Genomic DNA, 19,025 nt, shown 5'->3' with positions numbered 1-19,025 from the left:
AGATCACATTTCTGTCCATATCTTATTACTTCTGTTTTAGTTTGTAATTGCACGGGTATTTCATTTTATTTGCTGTTCCCCTTAAGCATTATAGCAGATGGCTTTTAAAGGGACTCTGCCAAGATTATTAGATGAAAGAAAACCAAAAAACCTTTCTTGACAGTGATCCCATTTGGAAGATCTCACTTTGTGGGTGACAACAAATACATACATCTATAATTTGCAACCAAGATGTGTGGGATCCCAAAATGTAACAAGCAGACCTCCATGCTTTTGTCAGACCAGCCCCCCACTATAGTCCCTACTTTAGCTGTTAAATGTGCCAGTGTAGTTGAGAAGGTGAAATGGCTTCAGAATGGGATTGCACTTGGGGCAGGCAGATAGTTGGCTACAATAGCATCAATCATATCGCTTTAAACTTTTTTTTACTGTTTTTTCATTTTTTAAAAAGTATTATTTTCTTTCTTTCTTTCTTTCAAAGGCTTGACTGCTTGGTAGGATATTGTAGGCAGCAATTTGATTTGGCACAAGAGCGGAATTTGGCTGTAAACTATTCTGCAAAGCTAGGTGGAAATAGACCATATTCTGGTCTACAAAACCTAAAGATGAATTTGTTTGCCTGCCCTTCTGAAACATTATCTCCCTAACTAGAGGTGTGTAAATTGCTTCACTGTATTTCCTGGTGGCTAGAAGTAACTATTCCTTTGTGCCTTGGTCTTCAGCTTGAACAGTTTAATATGATAGAAAACGCCATTAGTTCCAACAGCCTGTACAGCCCCTGCTCCACCCTTAACTACTCCCAGGCAGCCATGATGGGACTTACTGGGAGCCATGGCAACTTGCAGGACTCGCAGCAGCTGACCTACTCCAGCCATGGAAACATCCCCAACATCATCCTCACAGGTAAGGCATTTGCTGACCTAACTGAACAGGGACGAGTAAAACTTTCCTTCATTGTACTGGGGTCATTTTCACTGTGTGCTGTTATTGGTGAGTGGAACTAAGAGGGAGTGTTGGAGCCTGTGAAAGCTGTGTTCTAGATTATACAAATGTTTGTGGATTTTGTGCTGGTGAAAGGTGCCAGGAGGACATCCTTCATTTAGTCACAACATAGACCATACTTGCAGTGATAATGCTAGCTACTTCACCCCTAACCTTCTAGGACCATCAGTCATGGTGTGAGAAGAATTCAGCCTTCATGGCCCATTTTATCTTCAGCTCCTCTGCTGAGACTTGGCAATAAGAGAAACCCTAGTGCCAAATGTGTGTGTTGAGGTGGATATGAAGCACTTGAAAGTGAAGTGATTCCCCCAGGGTCACTAAGCAAGTCAGTAGCTTAGTCCAAATATCATTTTAGGATCTTTCTGGTGTCTGGTTCTTGGCATCATGTATGTTAAGTTATGGAGAGAGCTTAGTTCTTTTTGAACCTTTGAGAGGGGAGGAGTGAAGGGTGGCTTTGGTCTCACTGCACTCCTCATTTGGAAGTTAAGACCATTTTACTCCTAAAGGTGCCTGTGCAAAGCTTTCTACATTTATTTTTGAATTATCAAGTGTTGGTGTGATAGTCATGTGACTGTGTGGTCTGTCCCTTTCAGTTCCATTCCCACAGGGATTCACTTGAGTTATGCTTTGTATTAGGCTGCCCATGATGATGTAGAGCCCTTTAATTTAGGTTTTGTGATGCATTTGACAAACCTGCAATGCAGGTTAGGATCTGTTTTTCTTTTTCAAATGTATTCTTGCTAATTCAGTAAACTCGTCTGATCTGTGTGCAAGCTGTTTCATCACTTTATCTTTAGCCAGGAGATTGTGCAAAGAAGTGTGTGTTTTGGTAAATGAGCAGCAGTACTGAGGCCTGTCTCCCCTCCTCTTCACTCTAGTGACAGGAGAATCTCCTCCCAGCTTATCAAAGGAACTGACCAGCTCTTTGGCAGGTGTCGGAGATGTCAGCTTTGATTCGGATTCCCAATTCCCTCTGGATGAACTCAAAATTGACCCTTTAACCCTGGATGGACTGCACATGCTTAATGACCCAGATATGGTCCTCACCGATCCTGCCACAGAGGACACTTTCAGGATGGACCGGCTGTAGACTGAGGACACCATGAGCCTGGGAATAAAATTAGTTCCTGGAGCCCATCTGAACTGAAGAGTCCAATGGGTCAGTCATGTCCGATTAAAGAGTTACCGAGAGCAGTAGCTCTGTCATGTACACCATGTACAATGAGTAAAGCTTGTTGTTCTAAGCTTGCAGTGCTGCAGACCCCCATTCCCCGTTGCGCCATAGTTTATCCCTTATCTACTCATTGTCATTAAATGAGTAAGGAGTTTGCATCAGCCTTCTCCCCTCCAAACCCCCACCAGTGAAGTCCCAGCGTAAGGTTGTCAATTTATCCTTTGCACTAGAAGGTGGTGTTTCTGGGTAGATGATGAAGGTTCAGAGTCAAGGGTAAAGAGATTCTCTTTATAAAATACCACATCATTAGCATTTGATCGTTGGCTGTTTCTGTAACTGATCAACAGCCATCTCCTTGCGAGACTGAGAGGGGAAACTCTCAGACTACTGACCTCTCTCTAACTCTAAAGCAAAATGCCTGTATGGCCACCCTCTGGGAAAGGGGGGAGGCTGTTAATTTTGACTCTCCCAGACTATTTTGTGACAGTTGCTTTGTAGAGTACAATGCTTCTCCCTTGATTGATATGCCATATTTGTTTTCAGGTTTGTTTCCTTGACTGTTGTCCAGCACCCACTGCCTGTTCGTATGCCCTGAGCAAACTCGTGTACTTGGCAAAGCAGGAAAGCGGCCTGGCAGCCCAGTGGGCTCTCGGTAGCCGGTTATCCAAAAAAGCAACTGTAAACACTATTTCTGGAGCCTTTTTCTTGTTTTAAATTTCTGAGCACACAAAAAGTACTATAATTCATTACCTGGTGAGTGTGAAGGAGTGAGTGGAGCATTTTGAAGCCACTAAAAGTATATTGGTGGCTAAGTTGCAGAGAATTTTATTTTTAAATTCTGCTTCTTGTGTGAAATTCATATAGGCAACAGGAAGGGCCGTTGTGTAGCAATACCCAGCCCAAGTCATGGTGGCTATTTTTATGATTTTTTTTATTCTTGTTCGTTGCCTATTGAATATTCTGTTACTGTTATTTATGCATTTTTTTTATTTAAGTATTTGGATATTAGAAAAGTAGCTAAACTACATAAGGCCAATTGAAGCACTCTGCATAATACTTATACAGTACATCCTTTTGTGATTTTTTTATTCCAGAAATATTATATATAATATTTTTAACTAACTGGAATTTGAAGCCAGATGCTGACCAGAAGTAAGCAAACCCAGGGCAAGTCTGTCAAGTGTTTGCTGTTTTATATATTCACATTAGGGTAACAGGAACATACATATTCTTTGACAGGGTTACTGGCCTACTGGATGGGGAAGAAGATATAGATGTGATGGATCTTGATTTCACTAAGGTTTCTTGACAGATTCCCACATGATATTCTCATAAGCAAATTAGTGAAATGTGGCCTAGGTTAAGTTACTAAAAGATGGGTGCACAACTAGTTGAAAAACCATACTCAAAGTGTAGTTATCAATAGTCCACTGTCAAACTGGGAGGGTGTATCTAGTGGGGTCCTGAGGTAGTCAGTCCTGAGTCTGGTACTATTCAATATTTCATTAATGGGTTGGATAATGGAGTGGTAAATATGCTTATAAAATTTATGGGTGTCCCACCAATCTTGGAGGGATTACAAGCACTTTGAGGGACAGGATTAGAATTCAAAATGACCTTTACAAATTAGAGAATTGGTCTGAAATCAACAAGATTAAATTCAGTAAAGACAAATGCAAAGTATTACACTTAGAAAGGAAAAATCAATTGCACAACTACAAAATGGGGAATCACTGGCTAGGCGGTAGCACTGCTGAAAAGGATCTGGGGATTATAGTGGATTACAAATTGAATGAGTTAACAGTGTGATGCAGGTGTGAGGGGAAAAAAGCTAATATCCTGGGGTTTATTAACTGGAGTGTCATATATAAGACATGGGAGGTAATTGTCATGCTTTACTTGGCACTGGTGAGGCCTCAGCTGAGTACTGTGTCCAGTTCTGGGTGCCGCACTTTAGGAAGGATGGTACTAAATTGGAGAGTCCAAAGGAGAACAGAAATGACAAGGTTTAGAAAATCTGACCTATGGGGAAACGGTAAAAACACTGGGGCATGTTCATTCTTGAGAAAAGATGACTCGGGATCTGATAGTCTTCACATATGTTGAGGGCAGCTATAAAGAGGAAGGTGATCAGTTGTTCTCCATGTCCTCTGCAGGTAGGATAAGAAATAATGGGCTTAATCTTCAGCAAGGGAGATTTAGGTTAGATACTAGGAAAAACTTTCTAGCTATGAGGGTAGTTAAGCTCTGGAACAGGCTTCCAAGTGGGGTTGTGGAATCCCCATCATTGGAGATTTTTAAGAACAGTTTGGACAAACACCTGTCAGGGATGTTCTAGGTTTACTTGGTCCTGTCTCAGCGCAGGGGGCTGGACTTGATGACTTCTCACGGTCTCGTCCAGCTCTACATTTCTATGAGTCTGGGATATTTCTTCTGTAACCCTGGAAACAATCACTTGCTAATAGTGAAATGTACTGTGTCCTAGCATGCCGAGGCTCTTACATTCATAGTAGACTACTTCTGTTAGTCACAGCGAATATTCTCTGGTACAACACAGCGGAATGGTGAATGATTTAAAAGAACAGACCACCCATAGATTCTAAAATGATGATTTCACTTAAATGTAATGGCTGAAATTGACATAGAATAATGAGTCCTAGATTCCTGACACTAGGTCACTCTTTTACAAATCTGAGAAATAGGATTTGCTGTTCACCAAGAGGCCAGTGCACTTGCGGTACTTGTCGGAGAAGTATAGCTGTTAAAATGTTGTGCTCATTGGACTGTAGTCCTCCCAGTAAGAGAACCCACGTACATGACCCTTCTCAGCAGAAGTTAAAATTTAGATTATTTGACCTGTACTAACAAAAAATATTTGATTACAAATAGTATATTGAATGTGTTAATGAAGGAATTACTACAAAAAGAGAGAATATTTCCCTGCAGCAGGGGCTGAACATCCAAATATATTTTTGATAAATACAATTTCAAATAAAAAAGCCTTCTTAACTTATATTTAAAGACATCATTTGTTTGTTTGTTTTTCCCCTTTCAGGAATGGTGTTTATTCTCCACCTTCTCCAAATCTTGTTCTCCTATTGACTGAGTTTGCATTGCCCTGTTTTGCATTTGGTCAAAAAATGCATGAGTTAGGGTTTGTTTTTTTTCCAGTTATGAAATTTTTTATCTAAAAACATCCCCCAACCCAATCACCCCACTCCCCAAAAACCTTTCCCTTCCCTTTTTTTGAGCAAGGAATGTAAATGTCCATGGCAAAAGTGGGCTACTTCTAATGAGTTATAGCTAGGTTTCTGTGTGCTTCCAGAAATCTGTGAGGTGCTGTCCTGAGATGCACAGAGACACTGCTAAGCAGAATTATTGCTGGGATCTTATATAATGGGGATGCGTGTTTGCTCACATATTTGTGCCATTAGTTGACCATTTGCACTAAAAGTGATGTGGGATTTTTATTTTTTCTGTCTCATAGCTTTTGTGTAAGCTTCTTGCTAAAGGTTGGTTTTCTTTGGTTCCTCTCCACGTAATTGCAAGGCTATCCTGCATCTCCATTTATAATGTTCATCAACATTTAAGCCTGATGTTACGTGTTACTCACAAAGTCTGCTTATGTCAGATTGCTAATGCTTTGTCAATTAAAAAAAAAAAAAGGTAGCTTTAAACAGGAGGTTACCCTAAAAGAATGTGAGTAATTTGGGCACAGATGATATGAAGTTCTTTGCTTCAAAACAGCCAAAGGTACAGTGTGAATGGAGTACACTTTGTGCAGTTACTTAATCTCCTTGACAGTACTGTTAGTTCATTGATTGGATCTCTGTCTATATCAACCTCTTGTTCAGATGTCTCTTATGCATGTAAATCCTTGTCTGTGATGATCTATTTTTTTAAAACCAGAGTCACTTAAGAGTGAAGCATCCAGTTAGGAATTCAGACTCCTGACTGGATAGTTTTACAGGGAGATATCGCTAAATGCTACCTTCTATTTTTTTTTAAACTACACGTGTATATAGGAGAGCTTGTTTTAGACTTGTAAGTAGACATTTTAAATGGCCTTAATTTAAAAAAAAAATATAAACCCATCTAGATGCAATTGTCAAAAACAAAATGTGTGTGTGGGGTGGGGGGGAGGCGGCAATTAGGGACCATCTAGTTAGGAGAAATATCTTTACTTTGTGTTTCTTTTCTGGAAGGGGTAAGAGGAGAGGAAGAGGAGATCATGGGAAAAGGGGATGATGAATGTGTATGAAAGAATGTGCTTCATCTCTTTAGCCCCAGTAGGGGGCAGGCTAGCTGCTTTCATTTTTAACCCTTTGAAAATCAGAGCGGTTATTTTAGTGCAGTGTCAGTAACATTTCAATAGTTTCTGCACTTTGCTCCCTGAGAGAGTGGCTTGTTGACAGCAGAATGTGTGCTCTATTCTAGTAGAAGAATATTTTCCCTTTCCCTTTAAATCTGATTTTTTTAACAGTTGTGTATGAGTTTACATTATTTTAAACAATAAATGTTTAAAGTTTTCGAGTTCAAACACAGGGTGGATCCCCAATGCTTTCAGAACGTAAGTAGATTTCAATTTCATTTTTAAGTTAAGTAGTACCGTTTGCATTTTCTACTCTGCTTATGAGGGTGGTAGATGTGGAAAAGCATTGGCCATTAGAATAAAGGAACTGATGATGCTTGCGGAGATACTTGTGGGAGGAGGGGAAGAAAGGACATTGCTTGGGGAAAAATAAGATGAAAAAATTGGAAGTATTAAATTAGATGTAATTGTTTTTTAAACAGTCTCATGTCTCAAAGGGTTAATGTCCAAACATCTACCTGCTGATTGATTTCTGTAGAGCTGCGTTTTTATAAGAATTTCCCAAGACAGACTGTTGCATTTGCCAACACTTTGGGGAAGTAAAAGGAGTAAACTCTCAATGTATAAAGTACTGTGATTTAAAAAGAAAAGTGAATTTCTGCTTTTTATTGCAGCTTATTGGTGGGCGGGACGGGAGAAGCTCTTTTGCATTGTATATAGTACTGACTGTGCATTCTCTTTAAAAATGGATCTGCACAGGCCGAGTTATGATAGTTCTGTATGCTGCATGCATGGTTGACCGCAGGCAGCATCAAACGTTTGTCTCACTACTGCTTCTGCATGTTAGTGAACACTTTTCCAGCATTCTTTAACCGTGCAAAAACCCTTTCCTGTACAGAGAGAACCTTTGCTTTAAAAAAAAATAAATAAATAAAGTGGAAAGAAAGATGTTGACTTTTAGTTATGGCAGAAACTATTGATAATTTATGGACTGTTTTTTGTTTCCCTTTAAAACAAAAAGTTGTCCGAGAATACTGGTGCAAACCCTCTTAACAAAGGTGATTGCTTAAAACTCCCCGCTAGGAGACTTGAGCCACACACAGTTGGTAATAACTGGTACAGGGTTCTTTTTGATTAAATTCCACTTCAGAGTAAGCTATGAATTGTTGTTTCTTAAAACTCTATTTCTGTAGGAGTGCTATTTTAAGACTTGCCCTTCCCTTATTAGGATATTACTCAATTTGGAAACCACCTCAGTGTATGATATGGAACAGGAAATCCCCCTCATCTTACAGTTGGTTAAAATGTACTCTGTGCTTTAAGGATGAAAGCATTTATTACTTGGACAAACGGACCCCCTGTCACTGTGATGGCAATGTGAAAGAGCAATTAGCGTTTATTATATGTATATGTTCTCTTTTTAAAAAAGGAAAAACTTTGTAGTGCTCCTGTTGTTTGTATTTTTAGTTGCTTACTATTTATACTGTGCAGTGTAGGCATGGATTGCATGTCAGTTTTCTATGCAGGCACCATGATGACATTACGATAACTGTGTATTATAAATCATTTTTACCTTTTTAAACAGAATCATTGTGTGGAATTTCTATACTGCAAAACAAAACACTACATTAAGTACTTTATTCATTTGTGTTATTTATTTTTTTTTTGTGGGTGGGAGGGGGTGGTTTTAACTGTGGTGTATATTGCCTTATATGTGGGCGTGACCGACTTTATCAAAATAAAGGCATAAAGGGGTAAATATGCTTACTGTTTTATTCAGTAATACAATGTAGGGCTGCCACAGAGGTAGCTGCAGAAAAGTATATTATACAAGCATAGAAAGGGAAGCAGATATATAGTATATAAATCTTTATAGGACAGGAAATCCAGCTATGTGTGTTAGACTACAAATAGCAAGCAGGCTTAAAGTCCCATAAGCAATTAAAAGTTTTTATATGGTGATTATTATGCCAATCATTTTGTACTGAGTATTATCAAAGCCCATTCTAACCTGTTCCAGCACACGTAAGGTACATTCTATAGTTTGAGGAAGCTCAATCCAGTAAAAGTTTTGGTTTGGACACGACCTAAGAAATCTATTCTCCTGCACCCTGTTGATTGCAGAAACTTGACAGACGGTACAGTTACCTGCCTTTGCCAGAGGTTGTTGCGTGTTTTCTGAGTTTGCAGTCTCAAGGATACACTGGAGCTGTACATTGTGCTGTGGGTTGCTGAAGGCTGCAGACAAGTCAGGCAATAAGAATTATCAAAGAACGTAAAAGTTGTATTTTAAAAGAAGAGAGTGAGAGAACTCCTGTTTGAGGCTGTAATTCAGTTTGCATGTGGTCTATATTCACAGATTACAGAGCAACATATTAACCAGGGCTTGTGTATTTAAAAACTGCACCAGAAAATTGTCCCTAATACAAGACTTCCGATAATAGTGTTCTTCCTAGTTTGACCTCTCCCTGTACACCCCCCACACCTTTCAGTCTGCATTCACGTCTTCCTATAATGCAAAAATATAAGGAGGCATGTTTAAAGCCACAGAATTTCTCTGTTCTGTCCTCAGTTTTCAAATGCACCTAGAATCTGTTGGACTCCATTGTGTTTCTTTTCCCCTTGAAGTAGTACTTCAGGAACGTACAAAGCTTTGGGGAGAGTATTCATGAGCAAACAAGTAGAGTAGAACCACGGCTTGGGGGGCCCACACTGTTGTGGTATAATCTGTGATAATGGCTGTCAGGTTTCCAAATTTCTTTGCCACGGAGTAGTGAGTTTTTCTTCTAATTTTGTGTCCATCTAATTTTCAATACCAAAAAATTAGTTCACTTGCATTTATTGATGCTTTCTAGATGCAAGTGAAGTGAAGAGCCTGCCTACTCAATGCCTGTGTTCTCCTAGAAGGGCTGGGTAATACCCGCTCAGAGGCATGTGTCGCAGGTCCTACAGCCTAACATGTTCAGTGCAATAAAATCAAGGATTGAACAGTTGGTCTATTTGTTGTGCAAGGCTGAATGTGAATCTGTAAGGAGACTTCACAGAGCTCGAGTAGATGTGCTGCTCTGGTAGAACCTAGCTGAGTTGTGAGCACTGGCCACGAATTCCTAACAGCTGCGTGCTGTAGGTGCCTTGATTCCAGTTAGTGTGGAATAATGGTGGTTTGTATATGGCTTTAGTCTTATGTTGGATCGGGAAGGGAATGTGCCATTGAATTAGCGCTCTGACCACCGCTACAACAGATCTGCAGCAGTTTTCACTTGCCTTCACTCCAAGAAAGGTACCTAGCAGTCACTACAGGAAAGGCGGTAGGTATACTGAGCTTGGCAGAGATGAATTACAAGTAACAACTCTCCTGATTTTCTCAAGCTATGACAGCCAAATATTATTGCTAACTACTTATGGGGGATATTTTTAAAGGCACAAAAGGGCACTAGTCACCCAGCTGCCATTGAAAGTCAGTGGGAATTGAGTGTCCCGTTTGCATTTGTAAAATTCCCCTTAGATGCATAATGACACAGTAATTGGGGGCTAATAATTAAAACCAGAGCGGTTTTTAAAGTAAAGTGTAATAGCAAAGTTTCATAATATAAATCCCTTAACTAGAGAGCAGTCCTATACATGCCATTTACTTCTTATGTTCCAGCTTCTGCTGAAGGGAATGCTGGCCATCTCCTCAGTACTAGCTTCATTACACTGTTGCTCTTTCGGAGTGTAATCATGTAAATGAGGGAGAGAGAAGTGCATAAATAGATTTGATTTAATTTTAGCTTGACTCTTTTTTTTTCTGGAACACTGGATTGTATATTAAATAGCTACAGGAGAATGGGACAAATTATATATGTTGAATTTCTGACTTGTAGTTTCCACCTGCCGGAGAATCAGCCAGATGATGTAATCTTAGGGTTTACTGGTATCTCTGAAGATCCTGTTTTCTGTTAAATGCATTTTAATCTGGTACATGGCCAAGCATTAATGCAGCATCATGATTCAGCAGAGGAAACATCTGTGGTGAGATCTTCTCTGTAAAAATAAAAACACAAAACCTTAACGTCTCTTAGCCAGTCTCCAGCGATCTGCTGGGAAGCCACATGTCCTGTTAAGTAGTACCCAGGTTAGCAGTGTCAGTGGTGTAGAGCTGGCAATAATTGCCTTGTTTGGGGGTGTTTTGCGTTTGTTAGAGTCCCAATCCAATTCTCAGTCATTATCTTAATGGCTTTTGTGTGTTCGGCTGCAGTTGACTGTGGAGCATCTGCACTGACATATGTCCAGGTAGGGCCAGGGCACTTGCTGAACAGATCTGCTATGTCACTCAGGAGTGAAGCGCTTCGATGATAGGTATCTAAGAGAGAAAAGACTTCAAAATATAACAACCCCTCTCACGCAACAATGTGATTGGGGGAAATTAATATTTCTGTTGATGCTGCAATTTCAGTGTCTGGTTTATCCAGTTACACAGCTGCATATTGGTAATTTTATGTAAGCTCTTGGCAATAGAAAGGTTTGCATCTCCTTTTGGAAGGAAAGTTGAGTGCTGGAGAACACAGCAAAACACTGAAGCTGTTTCACTGTGAACAGATCTGGCTTGCCCTGACTAATGAGAACTTGCAGCTAATGTGATAGTGGCAAAACTTTTAATAATTAGAACAAGAACCAAACAACTCTTCTGGAGCTAGCAACAACTATCAGGAAGCTGTGACTATAGTGTCTGCATTTTTCCCAAAACAGTGTCCTCCCTGCAGGTTTTTCATTATAGTCCTGTAGTCAACAGCTGCCCAGGCTTCGTGCATGTTGCAAGCAGTAGTAAATTCCTGGAGACCTCAAACGACTTTTCCACACCCTGGTGGCAGGGTGGAAGCGAAGAGGACAGTGTTAACTATTTTACTTCTTAATTTTGTTTTCCTGCACTCACTATAACTTACAAATTTTTACTTTTTAAATTTGTTGAGGGTGTTGAATATTTCTTTGTAGATAAAGTATACAGTGAGGGGTGTGAATGTGGGGACGACAGCTCTATGACCTGGCTTCAGGACAAAAACTGATCACAAACCAGATTTTATGGCCAAAACATGGTACATGCAGGAGCTGTGCATGGGACTGTGCCAAGGGTAGAGGTAGTCATAGCTTCTCAAAACACTCCCTTCAAACATTAGGAAGCTAGAGTCCAGTAATCGCAGGAAGCCCCGTTCTATGCCTGGGAAGAGAATGAGTTTGCATTTTATAAGTCACCAATTCTGCAGGTTTTGTTTTAAATGAGCATTAGACTTTGAACGTGTGCAATGCTTGGAAATCTAAACTAAATCCAGCTGACTCTGAAAGCTAATTATCTGTTTCAAATGATTTAGCTCTCAACTAACAATTTTAGATTCATCTGTGCAGAAAGGAGCATTTTTCTGAGCGGAGGTGCTGGGATTCCTCCCTCTCCATGAAGTAGATGTCTCCTACACTGCCTGATTGTAAATCAGGAGTGGGCTGCAGAGCCTGGCACATTAGCATAAATCCTCTGGAAGAAAGGAGAGTGCTCATTACTGAGTTAAAGAAGGCCTCCCACTCACACATCCACCTTGCAGGCTTGTCAGGCTGGGAAGTTGCTTCATACCTATAAAATCTGGCATGCAAACTTTGTGGCCAGTGGGTGTTGGAAGGTGTCATAGTTTTAGCGGCTCCAACTCCTGTTCAGTAGAGTATTAGTAAATGAAGTGAATTTGTTTAAAAATTCTGTTTGGAATACAGAATCTCTCCATTCTGTTGTGTCAGCACTCTTAGAAGTGAACAGTTCTCAGCATGGAATCTGTGCTGTGGGGTAGAACATATGTAACACATCTGCAGTACCCAGAAGTGGGAGTACAGAAAGGCTCCCAATGCCATGTGGGGGATAGGATGCTTGGGTCTGAGCTGTGAACCTTACTGCTGTGTTCAGAGTTTCTTCCTATAGTGTGTGTTGCAAGCCAGCATAGTCTACGGCTTTTGTACAACTGTGTGGGTGTGTGTTTGTCTAAAATGAGGTTAGATATGAAGAATTAAACAATTCTTTGAAGTGTGGCAGTGGTTTTCCTATGTTGATGTGTAGAGCTCAGTTCAACTAGGTTGAATGAGGTGCTTGCTCCATGTTACTGTATTTCTCTTTGTTTGCATTTTTGTTTAATATTAGGATCAAGTCTGGCATGTTTTGTAGTATTTTCCTTAAGGTTTGTGTGGTAGATGAGTCAGAATGAGATTGGAACCGTCAGTGTTAGAATCAGTATGAGCAAGTTGGATGTTTAACATGCTAGAGAGTGAGTGACAAACGCTGACTCACGATATTTTTCTGTTTGGCTGTTAAATATGTTTTCACAGTTCCTGATATCTGTTTAAAAAAGGTCAAGTGACTCAAAAATCCTAGTGATCTCTCCCTCCCCCCTTCCTTTTTTTTTTTTTTTTTGGAGGGCAGAGCATAAGTTAAATTGGGTTTAGGGCTTGCAAAAATTAAGTTGCAACCAATATTAACCTAAGCTCTCCCCTGCTGCTCCCATCCCCTTGAAAGTTTACATTCTTTAGTTAAAGACAAGAGTCTGAGCCTCATCTTCGTGCTCTTAATCAGTCAAGAATGATATTCTGTTTCTCAGGGCTCCTAAAAGCAGATGTAACAACAAAACCAGCTGGTGATTATACTGAAGAAAATGCAGATCTTAAAATCACAGAAAAGAGCAATGGTAAAGGCCTCTTAGGTTTTTCCGCCCTAAACTCTTCGGGGCAGCTGATGTCTCATTTTGTGCCTTTTAAGGTGCTGTGTCTGTTATCAACTCTTAAGAGTGAGTCCCCTTTGCTGGTGCAGGACTCTTCCCTACGTTATGGTCATCAGTAGCATTTTAAATGTCTCAAGAGCTTTTACCTCTTCCATTTGGAGATTAACTTGAAGTCGAGAAAAAGGAGAGCACTGATTTGGGTCATCTTGCTTTGAGACTGCCATGTCAGTTGAATCAAATACAAATTGCTTGACTGTGAGCCTTTTAAAAACTCACTCATGTGAATGTTTAATGTTAAAAAAACATTCCCCAACATTATATATTCGAAAAAGCACACCTACTGAATTCTGTCAAAGGGAACTCATTTCTGCAAGCCCTAATTATAGAGTAAACTTGAAACAAAGCCTTTGTTTTTTTCATAATTGCTGTTAGGATTTTTCAATATCAACATTTAAAGCTACAGAAAAAGATGTTTATGGGGAGGGAAGATGGTGGTATGAAAGGGAAGTCTCCATCCTACCCATTGGTAGAGTGTCATTTTTTGCCATTTGTAAGTTTGCTAATGTACATTTAAAAAAGATTAGCCTGAGATGTGTGCCGAGTCGTGTGACCGTTTTCTCTTTCCTAAACTTGTGACGCAAGTTGTTGCCTGAAAAGCTTAAATTGTCGCAATTGAGAGTAAGTGACAGAGAAGTGGGTTTCCTCAGATGGCAGCAGTTTTATATATGTAATGAATCTTCGCTAAATCTGTGGAAGTAGGGTAAGGCTCATTGGCCAGTTCGAAGGCAGTCTGATCTATCTTGGATCACTCTGGAAAGCAAAGTATCAAGCGATTTACTGAAAGGCTGTTGTACCTTCTGCTGGTTTTCATTAGAAACGTGTCTGCTTTCAGATGCTCCCTCTTACTCTGTCTTCTGAACTGTTGTATTTATACAGTAAATGAAGTGTAAGGTTCGTTTGTACATGTCCTATGGACTATTCAATCCAATCTTTTTATATTATGGCTTAGAAAAAAAACAATGGAGGGTGTTACTATTTATAAATCTAGTGTAGGGACTCATTCCTGCCACTGTAATAATGGTGGGTCAGTATTTACATGAGACATTTTAGGGGTGTTAGCTTGAACATAGAAATTAACTCTGGTTTGAAATTTACCATACATTTGGAAAATTATTGATTAAAATCAGTTCTGGGTGTTCGGTAGTGAAGAAAAAGAAAACAAGTAGTTAGTAGTTGTCTTTATGCTTTACATAATGCCACAAGAGTTTCAGTTTGAGAGGGAAAGGTAGTTATCCAGCCTAACTGTTGGCCTAATTATTGTTGGAATCTGGAAGAAAATTAAACATAGGGAAAATAAGCAGGTAGAAAAATCTTCCTTTACTTGCAGAGTAGAAGATACATATAAGTATTGTATATATAAAATATATAGTATTTATGGGACAAAGTATTGATGGAAATAGGACTCATTTAAACAAATCTTTGTCTTTACTTACTAGATCCTAAATATTTATGGCATGAGCATTTATAAGCCTAGATGATACATGGTATATGTGTATAAATATATATATTATACACATCCAGATACTATTTGGTCAGCATTATAAAGCATAGCAATTACAAATATTGTATTTCAATCCGTTCTAAGTAAAAGGTCAGTAGATATCAGGGTTTTGTTTTCTTTTGGAGGGAATTGGAAGTTGTTGTTTTTGTTTTTATCTGAGCGAGGTCCCCATCTTTGATTGGATTCCTTTAAAAGAACTGCAGATCAAATGCAATAGGAAAGTACTTATGAAGGGAAGGTTTGATTTCAATAAAGTTAAATCCAGCTGCTTCTGGCAGCTTCTCTCACAGACTGGCAGCTAAACACAATTTCATTTAGTTCAGAGTTTGGGGGAAAAAGTGTTGGATTTATGTATTTTCAGAGACAGTATAATATACTGTTCTTTACAAGCTAAACTTTTCTATCAAAATAACTTGTGGATTATTTCACTGATATATGCAAATCCTATATTCAGCTACAGCTTTGGTGACCCAGGAACTCTGGAGAAATTGTCCCTGCGACATAGAAGTTTAATTTATTGTGCTTTTCTATGGGTAAAGTGGAAAACTGAAGTTGGCTTTAAGTGTTTGCAATCTGAGAAATGATGTGAAAAAGCAGCTCAACTAAATGTAGATTCTTTTCGATCCTTTTTGTGTGAAGGCTTTTGTCTTTGTATCTTTGCATTATTTGTAAATGAAATGTAATAAAGTTCAAATGGTTTTTCGTCTCTGGCTGCTCAGCTTTTCTTCCTTAATAGTTTTCTTACTGAAGCTTTTTAATGTTCAAGTGGTTAAAAAAAAAAACAGGAATATTTTCATAATGTTTACCAGAAACCATGGAGGCCAGTCATTGTGGCTGGCTAACATTATGTTTGCTGATGCTTTTGCGAGTATGCAAACTGACAATGATCTAGGTAATGAAATCCCAGCTTCAGGATGTGCCTTGTGCTTTTAGATAACAAGTCTAGAAAGATGATAAAGCATTGTGTTAACCCTCAACACTTAAGTTACTTAGAGAAGTCCCCAGTCCTCACAGCACCTGTGGTAACAGTAGAATGGTCAATCATGCCATCTTTTCAATGGGACATAGCCCAAGGTTCTGATCACTTGTGGTCATTGACTATCCTGTGGTGCTGTTTCTAAACGTCAGGTGTCTAATACTGGTGTCCTGACCAAATTCTGAATCAGGTAAGTTCTAGCTGACTTTGCTGAATTTCCCCTGGCAGTTTTGTGGAAGGTGATGGTATTCTTCTGCACGTCCTGATCTAACTTGTTGCTGCTGTGTTACATTGGGGTGGATGTCTTTGCAAAGTGGATGCATTTCACTAGTAGGAGAATGGATCTCTACATGTCCTTCACAGCTCAGCAACCTGTGAAATAGGTAACCGGGCAAAAACTGTAAGATGTCTGAAAAGGTTCTAAAGAATACAGTTACTTTGTGAGCTCCACACTTGTATTTCAATGATCTGTAGATAAACTTGAGCCCAGTCAGGACATTTTCCCAACTGGCAGTGCCACAAACTCCAGCTGGGATCTAAAATAGTTACCACCACAAATTAGCAGACCATCTTATTGCCGACATATAGCACAGAATTACACCCAAGCTCATTCTCCTACAGCTGTATTAACTCTGCAGTGTTACGCAGGAGTGTCAAAGGAAGTGAGGTGGGGTGGGGTGGGGTTGTGGATATAACATGAGTGGGAGTTGGATAACTTGGTTTTCTTTCCTGGTATTGCAGAGTTCCTGTGTGACCTTGGCCAAGTCACTTCACCTCCATGTCCTACTTCATCTAATATGTGTCTAATCCCTTTTATGTAGGTGAGTCATGGGATGTAGCACTTATAAACATTAACGAACAACATAATTTTAGAGCATTATAAAGTAAGATGAGGCTGTTTTAGTCATTTTTAAGCTATAACTGGACTTCAAAAAAAAATGTAAAAGTTCAAGCAGTTTGCTTGGTTGACTCTTCAAGCGTATGCCCGTATCCTAAAAACTGGGTGCAGATAACAAATGCAGTGAAACCTGCTATATAAGTTGGTTGTTAAAGATGTGAGACAGGTATGGTCAGTGGTGAACGGGGCAAGTTTTCTGTTTGTATTACAGAGGTAAACAGAGGTAATCCATAGTTGGGGTATGCTAACTAACTATTTAGCTCTTGAGAGACAGCTATTACTGAACCCTCCCTGGAAGGAATTCGCCTTCTGTTACATTTTGATTTATTCCTGTTTGTGAGAGGAAAACTGATGAAGGTTTGGCTCTAACCAGAATTCTGAATGAAGGGGCAGAAGCACTCCTGTTCTTATAGTGATGAGATGTAGTTCTGGTGGGACTGTTTTGCATGAGGTGTGTATTACCTTGTGAGAGAATCTACCCCCGGTGTGACTGGAGGAACACGCACATGCCCTTTGTGCATGTAAATGAAATGTGATTTATTCTTTTGTGACAGCAACCATACTGAAGATGTATTTAGCTTTTCAAAGGAAGTTGTGGAATTCACATCTCTTGAACTGTTTGAAACCAGATGGGACAAAATCTTGACACATAGAATGGTTTTTGAACAAACCTGCATTGGGTCCTGCAGATGGACTGATGGGCTTTCCCTTCACTGAGGTCTTGAAGGATCATTTCTTGTTCAGTTTTTAATTCCTGTCCTTATGCCTCTTTTCCTGCCCCAGCACGTTTTGCATAGGGATTTTTAAAAATGATTTAAAACTTTTCATTCTTTGTTTTAGAACATTACTCATCTGCATTTTGTCCTCTGGTAGAACAACAACTTGGTTGGCTCTGTGTTTTCATGGTAACCTTAAAGGGAGGGAGACACTGTCAAGAAAACTTACCGCAGAAATCCCCGTCCTGTTGTTCATTCGGCTAGAACAATGAAACTAGACTTGGCAGTGTCACTTTAGGCTTTTTGTACGTGGAGAGGAGGAAGAGGAGAGTGCCGTGTGATTGGCGACTGCAGTATTATTGCGGCAAGCACTAGCCTGTGAACTAACTCACTATCCAGCGCTTGCTGGGTTACATGAAAGTACGCAGGGCTCTGCAAAATTGATGTCCCATTTTGGATGTAATATCATTCAAATGGAAAAACGTGTCAGACCTGGGCTCCACTAGGTGAGTTTTGAAACTTTTGGAGTCATAGCTCAGTGCTGAAGAACATTCTGATAAACTTGAGGGAGAGAACACATCTGTGGTTCTTGCAGATCTGAAACTCTTGTGCTTGGCTACATGGTAATAACAGCAGGAACCACACATGATCCCCATGTACCTTTTCAAGGAATGGCTATACTAAGAATGCCCAGAATAGCATGGTCAGAAGCAGGATATCATGTGTCCTGTCCAGAAACGCTGGGCCTGCGATCCGCAGCATTCACAGAATGCGGTTCTGCAAACCTGAGTATTGAAGCATTGATTGATCGAAGAACCACCCCCTCTGCAGTGCTGGGGTCACTGCCAAAGGTAGTGTGATAAATGGGACTGAATACTACATCCATTGTTTTTCCTGCAGATTTCAGTCTTTGCTCTAATCCCCTCCTTCAGAAAAGGAAAAGCCATTCAAAGGGGCATTCCAAGATGAATGCACTTGGCAAATTCAGCCTGATGAATTATCCTGAGAGGGAAAGGTTATATCCTGCAGTGTTCAGTACTTTGTTTCCTTGTCACTAGTCTAAGTGTTTGGGAAGTGCTCTTATGGCTCAGGCTTGCTTACCTACCTCTGAAAATAGCTACACCTCCCACATGTGGTGGAGCGGAAGAATGTGGTAAGTAAACTCTAAGATGTTAAGAAGAGCCTAGGGGAAGAAGTCTCTTAAATGATAAAGCTCTGGGTGGGAGGGGCCCTGTGCTAATATTTTGACAGTTTTATTGTGCTTGGAGCCTGGAGTTGTTCCTCTTTAGGCTCACCTCAGCTGAACTCTCCCATACAATTAAGCATGACTTTCACCTCTGGAGAGCAGAAGCCACCCCTTTATCATCTAGGAGCTGTTCAGCTGCTGTAAACGTATCATACCAGACCGGCTGGAGAAGAGACAGGAACAGCTTGAGTTATTTTTACAAACCCAGGACTGGGCCAGGGCACCATCACCATGTGGCCAGCTGCAGCAGGGAACCAGCCAGAGACTCCAGCCTGTAGGAGCAGCCAAAGCAGGGACCTCTGGACAGTGAGAACTTCCTGCAGTCTCTTTACTTCAGTTTCGACACCCTTGGGCTCCTCTCACCCTCTTCTCACCTGTAGGATCCATTTAGCTTCTTCCCTCCTACCTAAACCCA

At 40.1% G+C, this 19,025-nt stretch overlaps 1 protein-coding gene across 7 annotated transcripts in view; it reads left to right on the top strand.

Annotated features, from left to right (window-relative positions):
* CRTC1 (CREB regulated transcription coactivator 1) overlaps positions 1-19,025 on the top strand; it is a 134,741-nt gene that overhangs the window by 70,248 nt on the left and 45,468 nt on the right. For 5 of the 7 annotated variants that reach the window (XR_012156184.2, XR_012156183.2, XR_012156182.2 and 2 more), the window contains 3 exons: positions 723-903; positions 1,881-2,161; positions 2,720-15,480. Coding sequence is in view for 1 of the 7 variants with exons in the window: in XM_073324069.2 (XP_073180170.1) it covers positions 723-903; positions 1,881-2,092 (393 nt within the window). In the remaining 6 variants the exon portion in view is untranslated. Of the gene's footprint in view, positions 1-722; positions 904-1,880; positions 15,481-19,025 lie in introns of those variants that run through there. The other 2 variants (XR_012156180.2, XM_073324069.2) reach the window with 2 other exon arrangements.

The sequence above is a fragment of the Lepidochelys kempii genome, chromosome 25 (assembly GCF_965140285.1).
Source record: "Lepidochelys kempii isolate rLepKem1 chromosome 25, rLepKem1.hap1, whole genome shotgun sequence".
Taxonomy (NCBI): Eukaryota; Metazoa; Chordata; order Testudines; family Cheloniidae; genus Lepidochelys; species Lepidochelys kempii.
This window is presented reverse-complemented; position numbering and strand designations above follow the sequence as displayed.